At 44.6% G+C, this 27738-nt stretch overlaps 1 protein-coding gene across 3 annotated transcripts in view; it reads right to left on the bottom strand.

Moving 5' to 3' along the window:
- Positions 1-27738, bottom strand: part of ACAD9 (acyl-CoA dehydrogenase family member 9) — a 58598-nt gene that overhangs the window by 8347 nt on the left and 22513 nt on the right. For all 3 annotated transcript variants that reach the window (XM_081086169.1, XM_081086171.1, XM_081086170.1), the window contains exons 3-9: positions 23066-23167; positions 16750-16856; positions 15624-15724; positions 14526-14604; positions 10558-10732; positions 6093-6166; positions 465-540 (exon numbers count right to left, since the gene is read on the bottom strand). In XM_081086169.1, coding sequence (XP_080942295.1) covers positions 465-540; positions 6093-6166; positions 10558-10732; positions 14526-14604; positions 15624-15724; positions 16750-16856; positions 23066-23167 — 714 coding nt within the window. The remainder of the gene's footprint in view (positions 1-464; positions 541-6092; positions 6167-10557; positions 10733-14525; positions 14605-15623; positions 15725-16749; positions 16857-23065; positions 23168-27738) is intronic.

The raw sequence follows: 27738 nt of genomic DNA, 5'->3' as shown, positions 1-27738 counted from the left end.
AAAACAAAGGGAAGATTGAGAGGCTGAGAGATCTGGGTTCCAAACCTGATCCCACTCCTCACCCACTGTGCGAAGAGTCACCTACAAAACGGGGATCTTGGGAGAACCAGGGCTAATGTTTACAAGTGTCTGGCTCACACTTGGATGCTCACTAAGTAGCTCTGTTCCTAGGGGTCAGAGCAGTTACCCGCTTCATCTGACAGAATGTCCACTCCCCTCCTCCTATCCTTTCTGAGCAGGTAAAACAGAGGAGTGCTGACACATGAACACTCACCCTTTGGGGACAGACCGAGTACATTCTTTGATCTAAACCACAGCCCAGGTCCTAAACTTGAGTGAGACCATCTGCCTGGTGTTCTGCTCAGCACCATCTGTTGTGAGCACATGGCAGAGCGTCCAGGCTGGAGCGGAGGAAACAGGGGCGAGGCTGTGTCGCAAAGGGCTGCTGTCCCTGACATACCTACCGATTAATTTCTTGAGCATCCCGGCCACAGCACTGCCCATGCTGAACCGCCCACTGTTGAGGATGTTCATGGCCACCTGCAGAGAAAGCATGGGCTCACTGTGGATTCCACTCCCGCAGAGTCCTGCTTGCCCATACTGTGCTGGGAACAGCCCAAGGGCCTGGAGGACTGAAGGTGACAGACCACAACAGTGCTTGTCTATTTTTACCAGAAGGTTTGAAAACAAAAGATAAGTCCCTAAAGAATTCTGTGCCAGTACTTGGGCTGAGTTAATCATCTTGCCAATCCTCACTGAGCAGGGAGAGAGCACAGTCCCAACACTTCAAAACAAGGTCACACCATCACTGCTATGGCTTGGAGTCACCTCCTCAAAAAGGAACTGAATAACCTCGTTCTAAAAGAACACGTGAATCCTCTTAGGCCCCGGGAAGAAAAGAAAGAAAAGTATGCAAGTAAGACTTATTGGGTACATGCTGCAAGCTACTTACACCTTCCCAACATTGCTTCCGCATCAGGGTTCTCACTGTACAGACAAAGACCCTGAGGTTTAGAGAGGCGAGGGGCTTCTCCCAAGGCCACACAGCAAACATCTGCCTGCATTTAGGCCTGTGCTCTCTCCACTGAACCAGCCCCTTACACTGCTATGACATGCTCCTCCTCCACCAAATTCCTACAATGACGACGTATTTCTTAAGGAGCTTTGTCAGTCTCTCTCCTCTTTATCAATTTTAGCTTCCTACCTAATGCAGATGATGAGTGGCTTGTGATGAGGGACAGGCATACATTTGTGTGCACACACTGCTTCCTAAGTACTAGTCTATCTAGATTCATGGTGGTGTCCCCTTACCGACTACACGGGGCACAGAGGCAAACAGCTGATTAGGCAACAGGTGGCCCGTGGTAATAATGGTGGAGTAAAGGGGGGTACACAAGTCCAGTAGGAATGGGTGGGCATGTTTCTTTTGGTGTAGGAAGAGGGTATGTTGGGTAGCAAATGTTCCCACCCAAGAGATCCCTCAGCTGGGTCTACCTGGCCATCCCAGGGAGAAAGGGCATCCCAAGTCCAGCACTGAAAGGCAGGGCTGGGGTCTGGGGGTAGAAAGGTGCCTGTGAATGCTATAGTTTTCCTAAAAGCAAAACTGAAAATGCAATACTGCTTCTTATTGACGGCTTGCTTATGTGTGACTAGCATTATAAAATAGGCAAACCAATTTGCATTTATGTTTACTTGTTAAATCAATGGTAGAATCCCACAAAACAGATTCTGTGGGACTGGAGAGACTGGAAACAACTGCTCCGGTTACTGGGAAGTGCAAGTGTTGGTTCTAAATATTCAATCCAAGGCAGTTGGAAAACATGGAGGATAAGGCCAAACCTTGCACTGGATGGGGAAGGGAGCTTGGCTAAGTCACATCATATCACAGTGTTACATCAGGTCCTGCCCTGCCTCTTTGGGGTGGGGGGTTGGGGGGGGGGGGGAGAGAAGGGTGGAGCCTCTAACTCTAACTTCAGACTTGATGTCTCATAATGTGGGAGGACACTGACCAGGACATGAAGAGGGAAGAGGAAATCCCATCTGTATTTCCTCTTCCCTCTTCTTAAATGGGCTCTCAAAAGCTAACTCATAGTTTTATGAACAAAATTTACTTCACAGCCCCTTCATGCTTAATTTTTCACTTAAAACAACAAACAAAAATAAAAGGAGAAAATAATTTGATACTAGGTCTCATTTCCTATGGATCAAAGACCTGATGGGTTTAGCCACAGCTGAAAAGGGGCTCACAAACTCAAAGACTGATCTTCCCCCCTAACCTCAGTCCTCTCCTCCTGCATCAGCACTTCAACTTTATCACCTTTTCTACTGCAAAATAACTCCCTTCTATAATTCTCATAAGTACAGTCTAGATCTCAATTTTCCCAGATGCAAGATGCAACCCATTTTTTGAACAGCCTCTGTCAGTTAACTGCCTCTGTGCCCTAAGCAGTCTGACTACTGATAAAACCTGAAAGCACTACAACAGTGATGGCGAACCTATGACACGCGTACCCATTTTTTTGGTTGATTTTTCTTTGTTAAATGGCATTTAAATATATAAAATAAATATCAAAAATATAAATCTTTGTTTTACTATGGTTGCAAAGATCAAAAAATTTCTATATGTGACATGGCACCAGAGTTAAGTTAGGGTTTTTCAAAATGCTGACACACCGAGCTCAAAAGGTTCGCCATTACTGCACTAGAAGAAGAAGCTCTTACTTTTATTTTTTTATATATATTTTATTGATTTTTTTTACAGAGAGGAAGGGAGAGAGATAGAGAGTTAGAAACATCGATGAGAGAGAAACATCGATCAGCTGCCTCCTGCACACCTCCTACTGGGGATGTGCCCACAACCAAGGTACATTCCCTTGACCGGAATCGAACCTGGGACCCCTCAGTCTGCAGGCCGACACTCTATCCACTGAGCCAAACCAGTCAGGGCAGAAGCTCTTACTTTTTTTTTTTTTTTTTTTTTTAAATAAATTTTATTGATTTTTTACAGAGAGGAAGGGACAGAGATAGAGAGTCAGAAACATCGATGGGAGAGAAACATCGATCAGCTGCCTCCTGCACATCCCCCAGTGGGGATGTGCCCGCAGCCCAGGTACATGCCCTTGACTGGAATCGAACCCGGGACCCCTCAGTCCGCAGGCCGATGCTCTATCCACTGAGCCAAACCGGTCTCGGCAAGAAGCTCTTACTTTTATCTCTCATCAGCCACTCACTTTGATCATTTTGTGATCTGTGGAATCACTGAGGTGTGTCACACTTTTTAGTAATTAAGCTGACTGGCAAACAATCCCACTAAATTAGTAAAGGGATTTATAAATCTATTTTTCTTTGCATATTAAAACAACAAAAATGTTTTACCTAACACAATGGGAAAAAATGTAATGCAGCGTCTGGAAGGTCTAGGGGCAGGGACATCCTCCACACTGAAGGGTAGACATTGGTCCAACTTCCCAGCAGGAAATTTGGCAACAAGGATCAGAAATTTAAAAACATTCACACCTTCTGACCCAGTAACTTCACTAGTGGTGTTTAAACTCATGAAAGAATTAGAAAAGTATGCAAAGCCCTAGCTGGTTTGGCTCAGTGAGTAGAACGTCAGCCTGCGGACTGAAGGCTCCCGGATTCAATTCCGGCCAAGGGCACATGCCTGGGTTGTGGGCTCGATCCCCAGTGTGGGGCGTGCAGGAGGCAGCCAATCAATGATTCTCTTTCATCACTGATGTTTCTATCTCTCCCTCTCCCTTCCTCTCTGAAATCAATAAAAATATATCAAAGAAAAGAATCCTTAAAAAAAAAAAAGAAAGAAAAAAAGTATGCAAAGATATATACAAGGATATATGCCACGCAATGTGGTTCTGAGTAGAAAAGAAGTGAAAATACTATAAAATTCTCAGTCCTGAGAACCTGGTAACATTTAACTTGGCATCACTACATGAAACAATACTATTCAGCGTTAAACACTTACAGCAATATACATTTACTGGCATAAAAAGATGATTATGTGGGCCCCAAAGTAGAAAGATTCCTTTGATGTGAACCCTGAGAAGGAATTTATCTATTGAAATGGATTCCCCATGGTTAACCAAGGGCCTAAGTTTTGTAAGTAAGAGCCTAGCAGGCATTTGCTGACAGGGGCTCCTCATGTGCTCTATACCATGAAGAACCTCAGGCTGAACCCCTGCAAGGAAACCCTGGTTTGATCTTTTACTAAGGGACTGAGATCTGCCCTGTCCAATCAGAACTGCACATTTTGGACACCTCATTTATATAAAACAGACCTAATTGAGAGCCTGGGTGACAACTTTTGCTATAAAAGGGGCCTCCCCTTTGTCTCAGTGGAACACAATTTAGGCTCTTCCCTGAATCTGTGTCTCCTGGGCTGCAGCTCCTTTTGCTCAAATAAATGCTTTTAATTTTAATTTTAATTTTGGTTTACATTAGGATTATTGATAAATGAGAAAATGCAGACTATAGTACACATTCACACCAGATTTAAGGGACGAATGGTCTTTATAAAAATCTAGAAAGATAGCACAAAAATGTGAACAATGAATGCCAATTCTCTTGGGGACAGGTTTCAGAATTCATTTTTTTTCTCTTTATCTATATTCTCTAATTTGCATATCTTCTGGGTGACAAACAAACCTATCACTGCACCCAGACTGCTGCTCCCATGTTTGTCCTACCACCTCCACAACCCTTTGTTCCACATTCACCAAGCAGCATCCTGTCAGGAGCACTGGCTGATGGCATTTATCTGATTCTCAAGACATGGGGAGGAAGGTATTACTCTGTTCTCTGCTTCACAGCCAAGTGGGTAGGGGATCTCACCAGGGTAAAGATACTTAACTAGGTGATTCAGTAAATTAGGACAGGGCAACAACAACAACAAAAAGGACATTTAAAAACGGGCAATGGATTTGAAAAGACATTTTTCCAAATATTGCAAATAAACACATGAAAAGATGCAGTATTAGTTATTAGGGAAATGCAAATCAAACCACAATGAGATATGATGTCACATACACACTAAGATGGCTATCATTTTAAAAATGGACAATAACAAGGGTTGATGAGGATGTGGAGAAATTAGAACCCTCATACATTGATGATGGGAATGTAAAGTGGTGCAGCCACTGTGGAAAATAGCTGGGCAGTTCCTCAAAAAGTTAAATGTACAGTCACCATATGACCCAGAAATTTCACTTTTAGGTAAATACCCAAAAGAATTGAAAACATATTGTTCACACAAAAACTTGTACACGAATGTTCATAGCAGCATTATTGATAATGGCCAAGAGGTGGAAACAATAAGAAGGTCCATCAGCTGATAAATGAATAAACAAAATGTGGTCTATCCACACAATGGAATATTACCCAGCCTCTGAAAGGAATAACAAATGCTACCACTTGGATAAACTTTGAAAAAGTAATACTACATATAAGAAACCACACACAAAAGGCCACATATATATAACATTTATATGATGTGTCCATAGAAACAGAAATTAATATAGTGATTGCCAAGGAATGGGGGAAACTGGAAATGGGAGGGATGGCATTTTTTTCTGGGGTGATGGAAATGTTCTGGAATTAAACATGGTGATGATTGCACAACATAGCAAATATACTAAAAACAACCAATGTGTACAATTGAAAACAGTGAATTTTATGTTATATGAATTATCTGTCAATAAAAATATAATAATACATCTGACTCAAAAACAAAACATCTTGGGGCTTCAGGATCCAGGGCTAGTCATTGGGGAACCTGTGCTTCCCTAGTGCCACTGGCTTGCTTTATCATGCAAGCTGGAGAGGAATCTTGTCCCTACTCAAGGCAAACAAAGCCTCACAGATTAATGAAGAGACTTAGTTCTAACCACACACTTCTTCTTCTGGGAGGCAATTTTTTTCCCTTTCCACTTTGCTGATTTCCCAAAGGAGAACCACACATGGTCACCGGGCCAGCATAGGCTGGTCTGCTACAAGCAGGGATGATACAGAAAGCTAGGGCCAACAAACAGCACCATGAAACCGCACAGCAGTCACAGGAGCTGCTTCTGGCAACTCACCTTAAACCCACCTCCAACTTCTCCTAGAACATTTTCAATGGGCACCTTGGTGTTTTCAAAATGGACTTCACAGGCTGAAATACACAAAATTAAAGACTTTAGACGAAAACTACTCTGCACTTACCCACAGGCATGAAATTCATCCATTCATTCTACATCTACTGACAGGAGAGTACAGAAAGACCAGGTTTCTGTCCACGTGGAGCTCACACCTTAGTTAGGGAGATAAACTATAAACAAGATATTACAACACTGTGTTAAGTGAGACAGATAAACTAAATACAGCATTGTAACAGAAATGGAGGTTGGAGGGGCATGGGTAATACTATTTTTCCTAAGGGTTTATGTCAGACTCTTCTAAGGTGAAGTTTTAAGGATGAGAAAGAGACAGAGACAGAACAAAAAAGCTTGGCTCCCATTGCAAATGGGAGCATTGGTCCCATTTCACTCTGCTCAATGCAGCCAAATCCTGCACTGTGGTTCTGTGAAAGGAGATTTGCCTTTCTCTACCCACAATGCCAGGTTTGGCCATGTAACTTGCTGAGGCCAGGGGCATGGAGCCAACCAACATGAGCAGAGAGGCCTTCAATGTGCTGATCCAGTCTGGCTTGACTGCTTGGGCTCTTACGATCTGCTGTGAGAACTCACTCCAGCGTATTTAAGAGAACAGATGGCATACCTGAACCCAGCCCACAGCACCTGGTAACTGTGGGAGAGAAATAAACGCCCAGTCCTGGGTGGTTTCTCAGGCAAGTTACTGCAGTGATGGATGACTGGCAGACCTTACAGTGAACATGCACCTGGCGTGTTGGGAAGTGGAGGTCAATGTGATGAGAAAGTTAGGTAAGCATGGCAAGGTGAGGGAAGAGATGGGGAAAGGACAGACAGAGTCTTCTCCACTGTGTTCTCTGGAACAGCGTGCTTCTGAATGTTATGTTATAAAGAAATGGCTCCCGGCAACTAATGCCAGAGAAAAGGGAGGCTCAGGACAGGGAAGACCTGGCTCAAGTAGCCAAGCAGCAGCCAAACCAAGTGTGGGCAACCAGGGTTGCTAACCTATTCTATGATTACAGCTGTGTTCAAACAGCCTCATTGTAAAATACAATGAAATACTCATCTCTCTGTAAATCACTGCTGACCAGGGTCTCAGGTATGGCTTAAGCACATGGGCTGGGAGGCCAAGGCCCTTCTCCTAACAGCTCTTGTTCCTTCACAGGCTGCTGGTGTGGGGAGGACGCTTTTTTCCTCTCTGACCTCATCTTGTGCCCCTCAACCCCCCACCCCCCCCACACACACACACACTCACAGGGCCACTGCATAATCCCAGTGGGCACTACCTACCCAGACCTCAGTATGGACAGTGCCCCCACAGCAGTGTATAGTGGCAGCCCTGCTCTTTCTCTCCACCCTGGTCCCTCTGGCCACTTTTCCCCACTAGCACACTCAGCTCTTTCTTATCTCAGGGTCTCTGAGCCTGCTGCTTCCTCTGTTGGAACATTCATTACTCAATAGGCAGCACCAGTCATGGTGGGTAATATCAGTAATCGCAATAACTAACATTTTCAGCTTCCATGTGCACTCAGCATTTTACGTACATCGTAATGCTCCCTTCTCATGTCACCTCCACAATGTAGGTTCTATTATCATCCTCCTCCCCTTTTATAAAAATATTTTTATTGATTTCAAACAGGAAGGGAGAGGGAGAGAGAGAAAGAAACATTGATGAGAGAGAATCATTCATTGGCTGCCTCCTGCACGGCCCCTACTGGCGATTGAGCCCCCAACCCGGGCATGCGCCCTTGACCAGAATGGAACCCAGGACCCTTCAGTCTGCAGGCGGACACTCTATCCACGGGGCCAAACCAGCTAGGGCATCCCTTTTTTTAGGTGAGGAAACTGAAGAAAAGCAAACTAACTTGTTCGAGGACACACAGCTTCTATGTGCCAGAGCCAGGTTAGAGCTCGGGCCCTCTGACACCCCCCCTCCCCGAGGCCAAGCAGATGTCATGGCAAATACCACCATTCAGAACACAGGGTCCCCAAGGACAAGGTGGCAAACAGAAGTGGGTCTGGAGGTGCCAGGGTGGTATGCAGTCTCTGAAGCCAGACTCTCCATGATCTGAAGGCCCACGAGGTAGAGTCCTTTGAGGACACCACTGCATCTGGGCAGCCTGAGGGCCACTCACAAGACCCAGCCTCAAGTAAATCGAGTGCTCACCAGGGGCTACAAACAGGTCTGGGCAGGTAGAAAGGGAAGTGAGAGAAGGAGGGAATATGGGGTGTCCTGTAATGGAATATTAACCTAGGATACCCACTGCCCTTCTTTGTATCCACTATGCTTCCCTCACAAGGCAGAGAACTCCACAAGACTGTGACTGTTTTGCTAGCCTTAGCATCACTGATGCTCAGGGCATGGAAAGGTGCACAGTCACTGTGGCATTCTTTTTTAATACAAATATAGTTGGTATACAGTATTATATAGACATTATTGTGATTTGACATTTTTTAACTTACAATGTAATCACCACACTAATTCTCGTAATAATTTGTGCAAAATTATCACATTATTGACTATATTTCCTTTCCCCATTTCACTCATCCTCCCACCATCTCCCTTCTGGTAACATACCCTTGGCCTCTGTTTCTATGAGTCTATTTTTGTTTTGTTTGTTCATTTGTTTTATTTTTTTAGATTTTACATATAAATGAAATCATCTGGTATTTGTCTTTCTCTGCCTCACTTATTTCACTTAGCATACCTTCTAGACAATCCATGTTGTTGCAAATGGCAATATTTCATTCTTTTTATTGCTGTGTAATTTTCCATATGTATATACACAACACATCTTTACCTATTCATCTATCGATGGGCACTTAGGTTGCTTCCATATTTGGGCTATTGTAAGTAATGCTGCAACACATATTGTTGTGTATGTATTTTCAGAACAAGAACAAATATTCCTAAAATTTATATGGAACAACACAAAACCCCAAATAATGAAAGCAACCCCAAATAAAGAAGAACAAAATTGCTGGTATCACGCTCCCTGATCTCAAACTACATTGCAAAGCTATAATAATCAAAACAGCATGATACTGGCAAAAAAAAAAGCAGACACACAGATCAGTGGAACAGAAATAAACGCTCACTTATATAGTCTATGACAAAAGAGGTAAAACATATACAATGGAGTAACAACTAATATAACCAATATAATACTGTATACCAACTATATTTATATTAAAAAGAATGCCACAGTGACTGTGCATCTTTCCATGCGCTGAGCATCACTGATGTTAAGGCCAGTATATAAATGGTATTGGAAAAACTGGACACTCTCTTACACCATATACAACAATAAACTCAAGCCCTCGCCGGTGTGTTCAGTGGGTAGAATGTCGGCCTGCCCACCAAAAGACTGTGGGTTTGATTCCTGGTTAAGTGCATGACCTGGTTTGCAGTTTTGATCCCTGGCCCTGGTCAGGAGGCAACCAACTGATGTGTCTCTCTCACATCAATGTTTCTTTCGCTCTCTGTCTCTTTCCCCCTCCCTCCCTCCCTTCCATTCTCTCTAAAAATCAATGGAAAAATATACTCAGGTGAGGATTAAACAAAAACAAACAAACAAACAAACTCAAAATGGTTAAAGACTAAATCTCCTATAATAAAACACAGGAAACAAACTATTTGACATCAGTCTGAGTAATATCTTTTTGGATACAACCTCCCGAGCAAAGGAATCAAAAACAAAAGCCAACAAATGGGATTATATCAAACTAATAAGTTCCTGTACAGCAAAGGAAACCTTCACCAAAACAAAAAGACAATGTACTGAATGGGAAAATATAATTGCAAATGATAAGGGGTTGATATCCAAAATATATAAGAAACTCATAAAAGTCAATCCCAAAAATTAAAAAATCTGATAGAAAAATGGGCAAAGAAAATAAAAAGTTACTTCTCCAATGAGAACATACAGAGAAAAGATACTTGTCACTAATCATCAAAGAAATGCCAATTGAAGCCACAATGTGAAATCACCTCACACTAGTCAGAATGGCTATTATAAAAAGTCAACAAATAACATGTGTTGGTGAGGAGAACAGGGAACCCTTGAACTCTGCTGGTGGGGTGTAGCCCCTATGGAAAACAGTATGGAGATTCCTCAAAAACTAAAAATAGATATACCATACAACCCAGCAATTATACTTCTGGGTATTTGTTGGAAGAAAACAAGAACACTACTTTGAACAGATATATGCAACCCTATGTTCACAGCAGCATTATTTACAATAGCTATCATGGCATTCTTAATTTGATGTTGCTAAAATATTTAAGTACAATCAAAACTACTTAAATCTAATTTTATCTCGACACTTGGATGGAGCTAAAGGATCTCTCTCTCTCTCTCTCACACACACACACACACACACACACACACACACACACACACACACAACTTACTGTTTGAGCCACGGATGCCTAACTTATCTTCAGGCTTCCCATTAGTGATTCCACCAAAGTCTCTTTCTACTATAAATGCTGTCATTTTGTCTTTTACTGAGCCATCGGAATCAACAACATTGGTTTTAGCAAACACGGTAAAAATACTGGCAAGTCCTCCATTGGTGATCCAGACCTGAAGGAAAAGAGCAAAAGAACTCTGGAGAAAACTAAACTATCATGAGCCATTTCTAAGCCCCATCTTTGCCACAAGACATGCCAGCTGCCCATCGAACTGCAAACTAGAGCAGTGATGGCGAACCTTTGGAGCTCGGCGTGTCAGCATTTTGAAAAACCCTAACTTAACTCTGGTGCCATGTCATATATAGAAATTTTTTTGATATTTGCAACCACAGTAAAACAAAGACTTATATTTTTGATATTTATTTTATATATTTAAATGCCATTTAACAAAGAAAAATCAACCAAAAAAATGAGTTTGCGTGTCACCTCTGACACACGTGTCATAGGTTCGCCATCACTGGGCTAGACTGTAAAGCCCTGGGGATCCCAGTCTCTCCAGAGCAAGGATTTTGCCAAGAGACACAAGTGGACGTGTGTGTGTGTGTGTGTGTGTGTGTTGGGTGGGAGGGTGTAGAACAGTGGTTCTCAACCTTCCTAATGCCGCGACCCTTTAATACAGTTCCTCATGTTGTGGTGACCCCCAATTTCACTGTTACAAATTGAACATAATTAAAGCATAGTGATTAATCACAAAAACAATATGTAATTATATATGTGTTTTCCGATGGTCTTAGGCGACCCCTGTGAAAGGGTCGTTCCACCCCCAAAGGGGTTGCGACCCACAGGTTGAGAACTGCTGGTGTAGAAGAATAGCCAATGGTACTAAGATGGTTCAAGCTCTAGCACTAAACAAATGGGTTTTCTCAAGAAAGGGGAATAGGGACAGAAAGGAGCAAGAAAACGGGGTGGAAGAAATAGGAGAGGAAGGGAGAGGTAAATATAGAAGCTTCTCAACACAATGTATGGAACCTATTTGGATCTTAATTCAAGCAAATGATTGGAAAAATAAAAAGGTAACCACAGAAATAGTCATAGAAATTTGAATGATAACTAGATAGTAAGGAATTACAAATTTTTAAAATTGTGTTAATGGTATTATAATTTAAAAAAAAATCCCTGCCTTTTAGCTGAAACAGTATGGATGCAATCCAGAGGTGGCAATGCTGACAGAGAAACAGGACTGGCTAAGAAGAAATAATTGCTGAAGGTGGTGAGGGTACATAGAAGTTCACTGTACTGAACTTAAAAACAAACAACCAACAGTAGATCAGGGAAGTAGTTGGTACTATGGAAACATGTAGATTGTGGAGCCAGAACTCCTTGGCTCCAAGCCTGGCTCTGTCACTAAGCATAGGATGTCTGTAGAACCTCTTTGAGACACAGTTTCTTCTTTCAAAAAAAGAAAGTAGCATCCACCCAAGAGGTGATGGTCAAAAGATGATGTGTAGGCCCTTTGCAGTCCCTGGTGCGTGGAAAGTGGTCAGTGAGACCACTGACCTAGGGGAAGAAACCAAGATGGTGGCATAGGTAAACACCTGAAATTGCTGCCTCGCACAACCACTTCAAAAATACAACTGAAAGACAAAACGGACATCATCCAGAACCACAGGAAGGCTGGCTGAGTGGAAATTCTACAACTAGAAGGAAAGAGAAAAGCACACTGAGACTCTGAGGAGGTACAGAAGTAAAGTGTGGAGGTATGGAGGCGCACACGGAAAGGGCTGGAAACTGAGGATGCAGTTGTCTTTTTCAATCGGGAGGGAGACACAAGCTCCAACTGCTCTGAACTCCAGTTCCGGGCAAGTCTCTGGGGACCCATACTCATACGGGGAGAAACTGGGCTGTCTGGCATCGAGGACGGCTTCCTCTCAGAGGTGCTTGCAGCGATTACCGTGGGACACTGAGACCGGGGCCTCTTAGGGCAGGGCAGACGATCAGCCATAGCTGTTTGCTCTGCCCTGTTGAGTCCCTGAGACCCCGCCCCACCCAAGCTGTGTGCAGAGGCTTTTGCATATGAATGGCCTGGCCCTTTGCAATCTAAAATTACCTAACAAACTGTAGCTGGGTCAGAGAGACCCAGAACATCCAAAACAAGGCCCAAGGCCCCACAGCAGCTTGCATTGCTTCACAGCTGGGCCTCATCTGGGCACCTCCAAACCCCAAACAAAGAAGAGGAATCTGCAGATCTCTCAATAGCTCCTGCTGGGTAGCCTCAGGCAGAGGCTAAATTAGCACCTCCTTAGAGATCCAAGAGCCAGTGTACCCAGTGGTCAGAGTGGGACCATCTAGATTACAACTCCTCAGATTCATAAGGGACACACTCAGGGGGCAGACTCAGTGAGCACCAAAGCCCACTGAAGCAAGTCTTGCCCCATAAGGGTGTCTCCAGCACAGAAGTTCTCCCACCGTAAACACAGCTGATTCTCACAGCCAATTGGCCTGGAGGTAAATTCCTCCCAGTGATACCTATAACAATCAAGGCTTAACTACAACAAGACTGTGCACAAAGCCCACAAAGGGGTGCACCAAGAGTGTCCATCTCAGGTAATTGGGGAGGCTGAGCCACTGGGCCCTATAGGACAACTAGCACAGAAAGCCACTCTATCAACACAGGGAAGCATAAAAAAAATGCGGAGACAAAGAAACAGGACACAAAGGACAGAAATGGAGGAAAGCAAACTACTGGATATAGAGTTCAAAACCACTGTTATAAGGTTTTTCAAGAATTTTCTAGAAACAGCCAATAAATTTAGTGAGACCCTCGAGAATATGAAAAAGGACCAACTAGAAATTAAGCATAGACTGACTGAAATAAAGAATATTATACAGAGATCCAACAGCAGACTAGAGGATCACAAGAATCAAGTCAAAGATATGAAATACGAAGAAGCAAAAAACACCCAACTGGAAAAGCAAAAAGCAAAAAGAATCCAAAAATATGAAGATAGTGTAAGGAGCCCCTGGGACAACTTAAAGCATACCAACATCCGAATTATGGGTGTGCCAGAAGAAGAGAGAGAGCAAGATATTGAAAACCTATTTGAAGAAATAATGACAGAAAACTTCCCCTACCTGGTCAAAGAAATAGACTTACAAGTCCAGGAAGCGCAGAGAACCCCAAGCAAAAGGAATCCAAAGAGGACCACACCAAGACACATCATAATTAAAATGCCAAGAGCAAAAGACAGAGAGAATCTTAAAAGAAGCAAGAGAAAAACAGCTAGTTACCTACAAGGGAGTATCCATATGACTGTTAGCTGATTTCTCAGCAGAAACTATGCAGGCCAGAAGGGAGTGGCAAGAAATATTCAAAGTGATGAATAGCAAGAACCTACAACCAAGATTACTTTATCCAGCAAAGCTATCATTCAGAATTGAAGGTCAGATAAAGAGCTTCACAGATAAGGAAAAGCTAAAGGAGTTCATCACCACCAAACCAGGATTATATGAAATGCTGAAAGGTATTCTTTAAGAAGAGGAAGAAGAAGAAAAAGGTAAAGATACAAATTATGAACAACAAATACATATCTATCAACAAGTGAATCTAAAAATCAAGTGAATACAAAAAATCTGATGAACAGAATAAACTGGTGAATATCATAGAATCAGGGGCATAGAAAGGGAGTGGACTGATCAATTCTCTGGGAGAAAGGGGTGTGGGGGTACGGGAAGAGACTGGACAAAAATTGTACACCTATGGATGAGGACAGTGGGGGGTGGGAGGGGTAAGGGCAGAGGGTGAGGGGGAACCGGGTGGAGGGGAGCTATGGGGGGAAAAAAGAGGAATAATTGTAATAATCTGAACAATAAAGATTTAATTTACAAAAAAAAAGAAAAAAAGAAAGTGTTCAGTGAGTGGTAGTGAAGGTTATGACTGAGACCCCGGTGAAGCCATGGAGTTGTACCTTGGAGCCGTTCAAGATATAGTGCTTCTTATCTTCACTTAGAGAGGCCCTAGTCCGGATGGAGGCAGCATCGCTTCCACTGTAGGGACAGAAACAGGCTGTTGAGGAGAGTAATGCTGGAAATCAATAAGAATGGTTTGGAAGGCCCAAAAACAAAGGTTTTTACTTTAATACAGGAGTTGGCAAATGTTTAAAATACACAGGGCCAGATTATAAATATATTCAGCTTTTCAGGCTACAGGATACCTGTCCCAACTCCTCAATTTTGCAACTGTGGCATAAAGGCAGCCACAGACAATTTGTAAATGAGCAGACATGTTCCAGTAACACTTTGTTTATAAGGGCATGTACTTGGGTTGCAGTTTCGATACTTGGCCCTAGTCAGGAGGCAACCAATAGATGTGTCTCCCTCACATCAATGTTTCACTCTCTCTCTCGTCTTCTCTCCTCCTCCCTCACTCCTTTCCACTCTAAAATTCAATGAAAAAAATATCCTTGGATGAGGATTAACAACAAAAACACATGGCCAACCCCTATTTTATCACTTCAGATAGAGGAGCAGTGAAAAATAGTGGGCTTAGGTTTAAACATGAAAATGTGTGCTCAAAATAGACTCATCTAAACTCCTATGAGAATGAGTTCTGGGTACTCAGGTGGAGGGAAGCAAGATGAAGTTCAGTCCAAGTAGCAGACTTGGCATCAGAAGTCCCGGGTCCTATGCCAACGTTGTTAGATCCTAGCTATGTGACCTTGGGCTTATCATAAACCTCACTGAACCTCAGTTTCTAATCTGTAAAACAGGGACATTACCACCCACCCTCCATACTCTGAAAGTTGCTATGAAGCCTTGATAGGAGGTGTTGCAAACCACAAAATAATTATTTAATAGGTGCTGTCAGATTTGTTAGCTCACTTATAACTCTCACTAGGAGAGAAAAATAAAGACAAGAGAACTGGCAAGAAAAGTTACTGAGCTGACTCTTGGAAAAATACAGAGAAAGAAGAAATGAAAGTCACCATCTATTCAGCAAACACTACAGCCCCCCTCCCAGTGCACCCTGGAAGAAGCTGTTCCAGGGCAGCTCATGCCAAGCAGACCTGGCTGGCTCCGTCAGGCAGAAGGCGGCAATGTGTTCTCCTGATGCCAATTTGGGCAGATATTTGGCCTTCTGCTCTTCACTACCGGCCAAGATGATCCCCTAAACAAGACACACAGGCTGATTTTAGCTTTGGAGAGAGAACACTAAAATACGCTGTAGAACATGGCTTCTGAAGGTAATCCTTACTTCATGCAAAAGGAAATGCTGAGTCAGAGCTAGCAGCCTCAGGTAAAAAGTGGGGAACCAGACTGCAAAGGACCTACCCTAAAGTGCACACTCCAGGGGGGCCTGGGCCTGGAGGCCCAGCAGAGCTTTGGGGTCAGATTCAGGGATTTTCATGATAGCCCCCATTTCCTGGCTGGGTGGTCTTGGGTAAGGGATGTCCCCTCTCTGAGCTCCCATCTCCTCACCCACACACAGGGGATAATTCTACCCACTGCAGGGATGGTTTGGATGAAAAAATGTGAAGAGGTGGGAATGCTAGAGCCATACCAGGAATAAAGAAGGTGTTCAGTCACTGTCAGAACTGTCCCACCCCCTTCTTGGTGCTGAATGGGCATGTCCACTCCTCCCACCGAGAGACTGCATACAGCACACACCCCCTCAGAGTGAGGGAGCCAAGCATGCTGTGCACTCAGCTCAGTGTGGTGTCTACACTGAGCAAAAACAACCCAAGTAGTTGGATTGTTGATAAGAGTGGTGTGACCCTGGACCTGCCATAAAATGTTCTCAGCCCAGTGGGGTGAGGAAGACCAACAGCAAGGAGGACCTGCTCAGGCCCCAGGTTGAGTGTTCAAGAGCTCAGTGGGGGCGGTTCACATCCAGTCTGAGGTGAAGACAGGCTCCGCAGAGGCAGCAGCATCACAACTGGAGCGCTAAAGGGCAGGTCAAAGGCAATGGGGACAGGAGGGAAATTCAAAGGGAAGGAACAGTGCCAAGAGCCACTGCTTGTGCAGGGACTGAGCACTATCCAGCAGGGCTGAGAACGGGTGTGCACAAACGAGGCACTGCAGGGCGAGGAGACAGGTGCAGGCTAGGCCCTCCTCCCAGACCCTGAGACAGCAAGCACAGTTCACTTCCTGAAGGTCTTCTGGAGTCACAGAAAGCATCCCCAGATACTTGACCTTGAGGCCGATGGCCTGGTGTGCTGCCAGGGTCACAGCGATTGACCCGTCCAGGCAGACAATCTCCCCTAGCCGCGCATACATGGTGTTGGAGAGGCCCAGGCCACCTAGAAGAGAAACAGAGCAGTTTTACTTATGGTCCAGCCCTGAATTCCTCCCATTAAAGGCAAATGGCTTTACTGGTCCTTTCTGGTTATAAAAGAATGGCAGGCCCTAGCCGGTTTGGCTCAGTGGATGGAGCGTCGGCCTGCGGACTGAAGGGTCCCGGGTTCGGTTCCGGTCAGGGGCATGTGCCTTGGTTGCGGGCATGTTCCCAGTGGGGGGTATGCAGGAGGCGGCTGATCGATGTTTCTCTCTCATTGATGTTTCTGGCTCTCTGTCCCTCTCCCTTCCTCTCTCTAAAACAACAATAAAATATATTTTTAAAAAATATTAAAAAAAAAAAAAGAATGGCAGATCACCATTTAAAAAAAAATCACAATACAGAAAGGTACAAAGAAAACAAAAGTCACCCATAAACATCACTCATATTTTTGTGTATATCCTGTCAGACTTTTCTAGGCATATGAGCATATATAGATTTATTTTTAACATAGAAGTATATAATCTATAATACAAAAATATAAAAATATCCTTACATCATTTAATATGTTGTGAATATCTCCTGTCAGATATAGATCTTTGTGAATCAAAGAGCTTTCCAGGGTCTCATTCCAGGGTCCAGTGGACTCCAGTACAGATATTATTCTGTGTGGTACTATTAACATTTGAGGATGGATCATTCTTTGTTGTGGGGACTGTTCTGTGCACTTTAGGATGTTTAGCAGCATTCTTGGCCTCCACCCACTAGATGCCAGAAGTCCCCCTCTCCACAGTTTGACAACCAAAAATTCTCTAGACATTGTCCAATGTCTCCTGAGGGACAAAATTATCCTAGCTGGGAATCATTATTCTGGAGTTAAGAGACAAAGATTAAACAAACAAAAACAAAACCTACACTGAACTTACATATTTTGCATTTCATCTTCAACTTCCACAGGTGGCTGAGTGACCATATGTGCATCTTACAAATGATGAACTGAGGCCTAAGATCATGCGGCCAAAATGTAGCAGGGCTGGGCGTGGTCACTGGAGCCACCATTCACATACAAAGGGAGGGCTGAGACCCTGCAGAGATGTGGACTGGCCCTGCCTAGTGTGTTCCATGGGTTCAATGGTGGCACCAGGAAGGCCAGGGCTCTGCAGTACCACTTCCCCCCTTTCCACTTGTTTCAATCAAAACACTTTTATTTATTTCATACTAGAAGCCCGGTGCATGAAATTTGTGTGTGTGTGTGGGGGGGGGGGGGGGCAGGCGGAAGGGTGTCCCTCAGCCCGGCCTGCACCTTCTCCAATCTGGGACCCCTTGGGGGACGTCTGACTGCCGGTTTAGGCTCGATCCTTCACCGGCAGTCGGCCATCTCTCTCACAATCCGAGACTGCTGGCTCCTAACTGCTCAGCTGCCTGCCTGCCTGATCGCCCCCTAACCGCTCCCTTGCTGGCCTGATTGACGCCTAACTCCTCCCCTGCTGGCCTGATCGCCCCCAACTGCCCTCCCCTGCCAGCCTGATTGCCCCCAACTGCCCTCCCCTCTTGGCACGATCGCCCCCAACTGTCCTCTCCTGCCTGCCATCTTTGCGGTGGCCATCTTGTGATGACATCGCACGAGGGTGTGACACCACCTAGGCTTTTATTATATAGGATACTGAGGGAATCAATTTTGTTTGTTAAAGAAATAAATTCCAATGTGCCCCTCTCCCCCCACCCGCCCTTGGAAAGTTATCACTAAAGTCATGGGGATAGCAATCATATGCAAAAGGATGACATGTGGGTGGAGACTACTGGCCGGCAGGCCTGGTTGGCCGCAGGGAACCAGGAAGGAAATGCAGGCTCAGTTGGTAGAAAGGCCTCCATTTCCCTGGATGGAAGTTTCTAACCACTCCCTAGAATGCTCCAGACTGGAAACAGTTTCCCAAAACTTTGGGGGCATGAACATAAGGTTGCTTTTTTCCAAAGAAAGGGGGGGAAAGAAGCCCCAAATATGACCATTAACATCTCATGAAAGAGCAATTTCATATCAGAAAGTAGGACATAAAACAAGAATAAGGGATGGTAAGTTCTGCAATATCATACCAACATAGCCATGTATGTGTACATACACCCAATACATGCTGGCATATTAGATATGCAGATGTAAAAGACATATCCCAATTTTACAAAGAAATTGTTTGGGAAAAAAATTAAGTCCTTTTCATCAATCAATAAATGATTTAAAAATTATCTTGAAGAGAAAATATATATTACTACTAACCTGACTATGTCTAGAGAAGTGGTTCTCAACCTTCTGGCTCTTTTAATACAGTTCCTCATGCTGTGACCCAACCATAAAATTATTTTCATTGCTACTTCATAACTGTAATGTTGCTACTGTTACGAATCATAATGCAAATATCTGGTATGCAGGATGGTCTTAGGCGACCTCTGTGAAAGGGTTGTTCGACCGCCAAAGGGGTCGCAACCCACAAGTTGAGAACTGCTGGTCTAGAGCAATGATGGTGAACCTATGACACACGTGTCAGAGGTGAAATGCGAACTCATTTTTCTGGTTGATTTTTCATATATTTAAATGCCATTCATATTTAAATGGCATTTAAATATCTTACCTAATAATAGACAAACAAGGTAATTGACCATACCTTCGCTACGCCTCCCATTGGCTACTCAGCAAGATATGCAAATTAACTGCCAACAAAGATGGCGGCCGGCAGCCACGGAGCTGGAACGAGCAGGAGGCTTGCTTGCTCCAGTGATGGAGGAAGCCAAGGTTCCCCGCCTGCCGCGGCCCGGCTCTGAGCTCTGAAAGCAACAAAGTTTCAATTATAGAAGCTAAACAAACCCCAGATACCTGCTTTCAGCAGGCCGTGGCCACGGAGCTGGAGCCTTGGGTTGCCCCTGGCGATGGAGGAAGCCAAGCCCTGGCCAGCTCTGAGTTCCACTCCAGGCTACAAAGTTTCAATTATAGAAGGTAAATAAATCCCAGAAAAAGAAAAAAGAAAAAAAGGAGAGGCTGGGAGCTTCTGTCACTGGAGAGGCTTGGCCAGCCTGAAAACAGCCCTCTGCTCTTCACCCAGACTGGCCAGGCACCCCAGTGGGGACCCCCCACCCTAAAGGTGGTGTTGCCAGCCTGAAACAGCCATCAGCCCCTCACCCAGGCTGGCCAGGCACCCCAGTGGGGACCCCCACCCTGAAGGGCAAACCAGCCGGCCCCCACCCGTGCACCAGGCCTCTATCCTATATAGTAAAAGGGTAATACGCAAGCTGACCCTAACAGCAGAAAGACTGGGAATGACTGGTCACTATGACACACACTGACCACCAGGGGGCAGATGTTCAATGCAGGAGCTGCCCCCTGGTGGTCAGGGCACTCCCACAGGGGGAGCTCTGCTCAGCCACAAGCCAGGCTGACGACTGCCAGTACAGCGGTGGTGGTGGGAGCCTCTCCTGCCTCCTCAGCAGCGCTAAGGATGTCAGACTGCAGCTTAGGCCTGCTCCCCGCTGGCAAATGGACATCCCCCGAGGGCTCCTGGGCTGCCAGAGGGATGTCTGATTGCCAGCTTAGGCCCAATCCCCCGGGGAGCGGGCCTAAACCAGCAGGTGGTCATCCCCCGAGGGGTCCCAGACAGCGAGAGGGCACAGGCTGGGCTAAGGGATACCCCCCGCCTCCGTGCACAAATTTTTGTGCACCGGGCCTCTAGTATAAAATAAATATTAAAAATATAAATCTTTGTTTTACTATGGTTGCACATATCAAAAAATTTCTATATGTGACACGGCACCAGAGTTAAGTTAGGGTATTTCAAAATGTTGACACGCCGAGCTCAAAAGTTTCGCCATCACTAGTCTAGAGGCTTCCCCCTGATATTTGCTTACTCCAAGCACTTATATTTTCCAGTGGATGACAGACCAACCACTACTCTCCAGCTCTATCCCTACCTGCTTGCTAACTAGTATTCAATGCAGCCCGTGTGTTATGGCAGATAATACCCCTGTCACTTGTGAGTTATAATACTGACAAGTCTCAGGTGTCTGAAAGAATGCAGTCTCCCCCTACCTCACTCAGAGGCTGCAGATTTCTGTTAAGAAACAGAAAGTCTGGCTGTAGAGGTCTGTGCTGTGAATTCCAACACTTGTGGGGAGCAACATCCATGATTATTTTATGTCTTCTGTATAAAAGAATATTTTTCTACATTTGGAAATGTGATGAAAGGTCTTTTATACAATGACAAGTAAGATACACCATTTAGCCTGGCCATTGTGGCTCAATGGTTGAGCATCGACCTATGAACCAGGAGGTTACAGGCACATGCCTAGGTTGCGGCTCAATCCCCAGTGGGGGTACATGCAGAAGGCACCCCATTGATGATTCTTTTTCATCACTGATGTTTCTTTCTCTCTCTCCCTCACCCTCTCCCTTTCTCTTCCTCTCTGAAATCAATAAAAATACACCTTAAAAAAAAAGATACACCATTGAACAGTTTAAAGCAAAGCAATAAACATACATATAATGTAAGATTTAGCCTGATTAAGCTATGCCTCAGAATCAAGGAAATTAGATATCACACTAATTTGTCCTAAATTTTCACATTTTGTCTCACAATGGACCAGTCCCAGGATGGGAACATTGAGGGTCCCCTATTTATGGCTGCCCAACTTGGGGTGCAGGGGCTGGGTGGTATAACTTTAGTCTCTTAGGTAAAACAGGGAAGAAGATAGACCAGCGGTTCTCAACCTGTGGGTCGCGACCCCTTTGGGGGTAGAATGACCCTTTCACAGGGGTTGCCTAAGATCATTGCAAAACACATATATAATTACATATTTTTTTGTGATTAATCACTATGCTTTAATTATATTCAATTTGTAACAATGGAAATACATCCTGCATATCAGATATTTATTTACATTACGATTCATAACAGTAGCAAAATTACAGTTATGAAGTAGCAACGAAAATAATTTTATGGTTGGGGGGTCACCACAACATGAGGAACTGTATTAAAGGGTCGCGGCATTGGGAAGGTTGAGAACCACTGAGATAGACCATCAAGACAAGCTCCTGGATTCTGTTATTTGCTATGCAAACCTAATTTAAAATATAGCTGGAAAAATGCCCCAAATACTAAAAACCTCCAGATGAACAGCTACACCCATGAAATACACCCAGCGCTAAAAGCACGACTAACTCTCCCCTAAACTCCTGCCCCATAGCTGATCACAATGGGAGCAACCCCAGCCAGCAAAGCCTCAGGAAGAGGGCTCAGAGAAGTGGGTGCAGGCTGAGAACCTAGAGCCACACTTTCATGTCAAAAGGGCGTGAGAGTAAAAACTGTGCGTGGGTGTGCATGCCCATGCATGCGTATGACTGTGTCTGTCTCTGAGACACTGTCTATCCCTCTCCCTGCACACAATTCTTGCCTGTCCCCTTAATCCCACAGAATAGGGATGACCACCTCTAGATTAGGCAAAAAAAGAAACAAGTGATCAGCCAAATCTGATAAACAGAATTACTCTGGGATCCTGAGGAGAAAGACAAGGTCTTTCACTTGGGGGCTTAAAATGTCACTATGAAGCTCCACAGATGCTATGCACAGTCCAGAGGACACAGAGCCTGCTCGAAGGTCCGTAGTAAAATCCCCCACAGGCCACAGGTTTGAGAACAATTCAGTCTGTTTAACACCGATACACTTATTACAGCAAAACTGAACACTCACTAGCATTAGGTCTGTAATGGAACAAGTTAGGGTTTTTTAGATGTACCTTGTGCCCTACAGCCTTATGCCTTACTCCTCTGCACCAGTAAGAGAAGCCAAACACTGGCACCTGAACTCTCACCACACATTTATCCCTCCAACATGAAGCGTAAGTGGCTCCAAGGGCAATTCCTATGCCAGAGACCAAAGGACTATACAGTGGAGATGACACTGCAATCAGCTCCTGCAGTGGTCTCTGGTCCATTCCAGAGGGAAAAAAGCACACTTTCTGCCTTGAGCCAGTCCACACACACTCACTAACCAGCCATCTGGTATTCAGCCAATGACAGATGTTTTTATTAATTCCAGCTGTTTTACAGCTTGATCTTGGACATACTGCACTTAAAAGGCCACCCTTCCCCAAAATAACTCTTTTTTTAAACAAAAATAGAGTACTTTCTTAAGAGACAGACAACCAGCAGGTGGGGCGGGGGGCGGGCGGGGGGATGTGGGTATCTTTTCTACTTACCATATTCTTCTGGGACTTGCATCCCAAAAAGCCCCAGGCTCTTCAGTTTCTCCAATGTTTCTGTTGGGATTTTTCCCTCCTGATCAATTTTTCGAGAGTCCACTGCCAAGAAGAAATATCTTGATTAAACAAAATATAAGTGATGTTTATAAAAATAAACAGAACAACTTTTTGTATAGTATACAAGCCCAGTTTCAAAAACTTTAAAACTGGAAATTATCTAGTCATGGTCATTTAGCATGCTTTTAATTTTACCTAATTACACCAGAAAGAACTGTATTTTGAAAAATTACCAATACCAGGGTATACTGTTTCTTAATCAGGGTGCTATTCACATGGCATGGCTGCACAACATAATATACTTGATACCACTGAATTGTATGCTTAACAAGGATTAAAATGTAAGTTTTATGTTATACATATTTTACCACAATAGAAAAAAAAAAGAATAGCAAGGTATTTAAGGTTTATGATGAATGCAGAAATAAAATGTATGAAACAGCACTTAGGCCAGGAAAGCGAAAACGTTGTAACACTCTTACATGAGACACGAAGTGGTACACCGGTAATATCGGTAAGACATGTACGATAAACTCTAAAGCAACCACTGAAAAACAAAAGGTATTACTAATAAACCAACAAAAGAGATAAGGTGAAATAAAAAACACTCTATTAATCCAAAAGAAGGCAGATAAAAAAAGAAAAAGGGAAACAAAGAAGACATGGGACAAATAAAAAAATAGGTAGATGATAGAGTTAAACCCAACTATGTCAATAATAACCTATTCTAATAAAAGGGTAATATGCTAATTAAACCTGACATCCTTCTGGAGTCCTTCCAGACAGAGCCACGGTGGCAGGGGACAAGGCAGAGGAGGTTAGGGGGCGATCAGGCTGGCAGGGGAGAGCAGTTAGGGGCAATCAGGCAGGCAGGCAGGAAGGTGAGTAGTTAGGAGTCAAGGGTCCCGGACTGAAGAGGGTTCAGGTGGGCGGAGGGACCCCCCCCCACCTCCATGCATGAATTTTATGCACCAGACCTCTAGTATTAAAATAATCATGTATCAAAGATCAATCAAAAGGCACAGATTGTCAGACTGGATTTTAAAAGACAACATTCAACTATGCTGCCCTGTAACAGATCCACTTTATTATTTTTACTCTATACCTTTATTCTGAAATATTATCAAATTTAAAGAAAAGTTGCAAAAATAGTAGAGTTTCTGTATACTCTTGACCCAGCTTCTCCTAATGCAACCTTATAGAACCACAGTAAAACTACCAAAATTAAGACACTGACATTCATATACTATTATTTAGTAAATTACAGAATTAATTTTTAAGTTTCATCAGGTTTTCTATTAATGTCTTTTTTCTGTTCCAGGATCCAATCCAAGATCCCACACTGTATTTAGTTGTTATGTCTCTTTAGAATCCTTCAGTCTGTAATGGTTCTTCTTCATTGATGTTTCTATTCCTATCTCTATCTCCCTCTCCCTTACCCTCTGAAATCAATAAAAATATATTTAATAAATGTTATAGGGGAACTACTTTACAATTATATAAATAAACTGTTTCCCCTCAAACTTTCACCCATTCATGTTTTACTAAAGTGCGTGCTTCATGGTAATTTTTATTGTTGTTGTTAATCCTCACCCAAGCATATTTTTCCATTGATTTATAGAGAGAGTAGAAGGGAGAGGGAGAGACAAAGAGAGAGAAACATCGATGTGAGAGAGACACCATTAACTAGTTGCCTCCTGCATAGACCTGCAACTGAGGCATGTGCCCTTAACCAGAACCAAACCCAGGACCCTTCAGTCTGAGGGCGGACATTCTATCCACTGAGCCAAACCAGCTAGGACATTATGGTAATTTTGTATTTCAAAATTTCAGCTATGTTTATTAAGTGGAGAAGAAAACCACTTTGCATATAAAAACACATTATCAGTCAAGAGGATGAAAAAAGACATGCTAACACTAATTCAAAGACAGCTGTAGTTGCTATATTAACATTAGATAAATCAGATTTTTAAGCAGAGACTATTACTGGAGATAAGGTGGGTCATTCCATAATTATAAAGTGATCAACTCATCTTCTATATATATGAAGAGCCAGGGTCATAACATCCACGACTGGAGGCTTGACCGAACACCAGGCTGTGCGTGCAGCAGGCAAGCGGGCTGTACTGCTGACCTGGCGGGGTGGGGGGGAGGGGGGGCGGGGGGGGGGAGGAGAGAGGGAGAGCAAGCTGATCAGCAGCAGCAGTGGCTGGTGAGGCCTGGAGAGAGAAACAGGGTGATCAGACCCTGCTTCTCTCTCCAGGCCTTGCCAGCAGCCAAGCCTCTCTCTCTCTTAGAGGTCAGCAGTTCAGCCCGCTCACCAGCAGCCTGGACCGAACGCCAGGCTGCGTGCGCAATAGGTGAGCAGGCTGAACTGCTGGCCTCTTGGAGAGAGAGCAGCAGGGCTGATCAGCAGTGACAGCAGCTGCTGGCGAGGCCCAGAGTGAAGCAGGGTGATCAGAGAATCAGGGTGATCAGAGAAGCAGGATGATCAGACCCTGCTTCTCTCTCCTGGCCTCGCTAGCAGCCAAGCCTCTCTCTGTCACAGAGGTTAGCAGTTCAGAGCACTTGCTAGCAGCCTGGGGCGGCTGCTGATCAGCCCCACAACTATGATCAGGCGCGGAGATAGGCCCAGAGATGCTGACTGGCATAGAAACTGACCAATCAGAACCAAATCTGGGTGAATTGCAAGGAGTCAATGGCTGCCTAGGAGGCAGGGCTTTTGACACTGACTGGCATAGAAACCAACCAATCAGAACCTAATCTGGGTGAACTGCGAAGGCAGAACCTAAGGTGGGGGCTGAGGAGGGGTTTTAAGGGCAACAGCTGTTTGGTGTAAGGTGTAAGAAAGTGATTCAATTTTTTAATGGCCGGTTTGGCAGTATAGTGCATTTGGCTGACTTATCAGTCCAGATATAGGGATTATGTGTTTTTGTCTGCCAAGAGCATCTCCTCCTGCTGAAAAAGGCTTTTCCCTCCCATTTAAGTAATCCTATCCTATATAATCTATCTACACTAATAAAAGGGTAATATGCTAATTAGACCGGGTCAACCGGCCATCTTTCAGACGTCTAACTTCCTTCTGGACAAAGCCATGGTGGTGGGGGCCTAGGCAGAGGCAGAGGCAGTTAAGGGCAATTAGGCCAGTAGGGGAGGGCAGTTGGGGCCGAGATCAGGCTGGCAGGAGAGGGCAGTTGGGGCTGAGATCAGGCCGGCAGGGAGAGCAGTTAGGAGCGAGAGCAGGTTGGCAGGGGAGGGCAGTTAGGGGCAATCAGGCAGGCAGGCAGAGCAGTTAGGGGTCATCAGGCAGGCAGGGGAGCAAGGTAGGGGTGATCAGGCCGGCAGGGGGCAAGGTAAGGGCAATCAGGCCGGCGAGGGGCAAGATAGGGATGATCAGGCTGGCAGGCAGAGGGGTTGGGGCGATCAGGCAGGCAGACAAGCAGGCGAGTGGTTAGGAGCCAGTCATCCCAGATTGCTGTCTGGTACCTAAACCAACAGTCGGACATCCCCCGAGGGGTCCAAGATTGGAGAGGGTGCAGGCTGGGCTGAGGGACCCCCCTCCATGCACGATTTTCGTGCACCGGGCCTCTAGTCCTATATAATAAAGAGCTAATATGCAAATGGTCATCATGCCCTCATGCTGTCACCCATAATGGCTCAGACACTCAACACTGGGGAGAGAGGAATGGGTATCATCCAGGCACAAATGAGCTTTCAAGAGAGGAATGGGGACCAGCCAAGCTGCGGCCTGGGAGAGGGACAAGCTGCCCTTCCATGGTCCCCAGCAGCTGCAGCCAGCCCGGGCAAAGCTGGCCTGGGCTCTGGGTGTCTGCGGCTGGCCAGAGGGAGGGAAGCCCAGGTCCTGGGTGCCTGCGACCGGCCGGAGGAGGAAATCCTGGGTCCTGGGTGCGGGGTGAGGCAGAGGCGATCAGGCCAGCAGGGGAGCAGTTAGGGGCGATCAGGCCAGTAGGGGAGCAATTAGGGGTGATCAGGCAGGCAGGCAGGCAGGTTAGGGGCAATCAAGCAGGCAGGCAGGCAGAGGGGTTGGGGACAATCAGGCTGGCAAGCGGTTAGGAGCCAGCGGTCCTGGATTGCGAAAGGCGGTCAGACATCCCCTAAGGGGTCCTGGATTGGAGAAGGTGCAGGCTGGGTTGAGGGACAACCCAGTGCATGAATTTTGTGCACTGGGCCTCTAGTAAGGATATAACAATCCTGAATCTGTACATACCTAAAAACAGAGCTTAAAGATACATGAAGAAAAAACTGATAAAAATAAAAAAATAGACAATTGTAGTTGGAAGTTTCAATATCCTTCTCTCAATAGCGAATAGAAAAAGTAGATAAAAATGTGTAAGGATGCATTAGATTTGAATAACACTATTAACCAATTTGTCCTAATTGACATTTATAGAATACAACCAAACAACAGACTATTCATTGTTTTCAGGAACACATGGAAGAACATTTACAAAAATAGGCCATATTGTGAGCCATAAAACAACTCAAAAATTTTAAGAGGATTCAAATGATATAAAGTATGTTTTTTCTGACCACAATGGAATACTTTTTAGAAATAAAAATGGGCATAGTACTACAGATCCTACAGACTTTAA

Source organism: Myotis nattereri (genome assembly GCF_964212035.1).
Source record: "Myotis nattereri genome assembly, chromosome: 3".
Classification (NCBI taxonomy): Eukaryota; Metazoa; Chordata; class Mammalia; order Chiroptera; family Vespertilionidae; genus Myotis; species Myotis nattereri.
The sequence above is the reverse complement of the archived record's forward strand: the minus strand, read 5'-3'. Positions and strand labels throughout refer to the sequence as shown.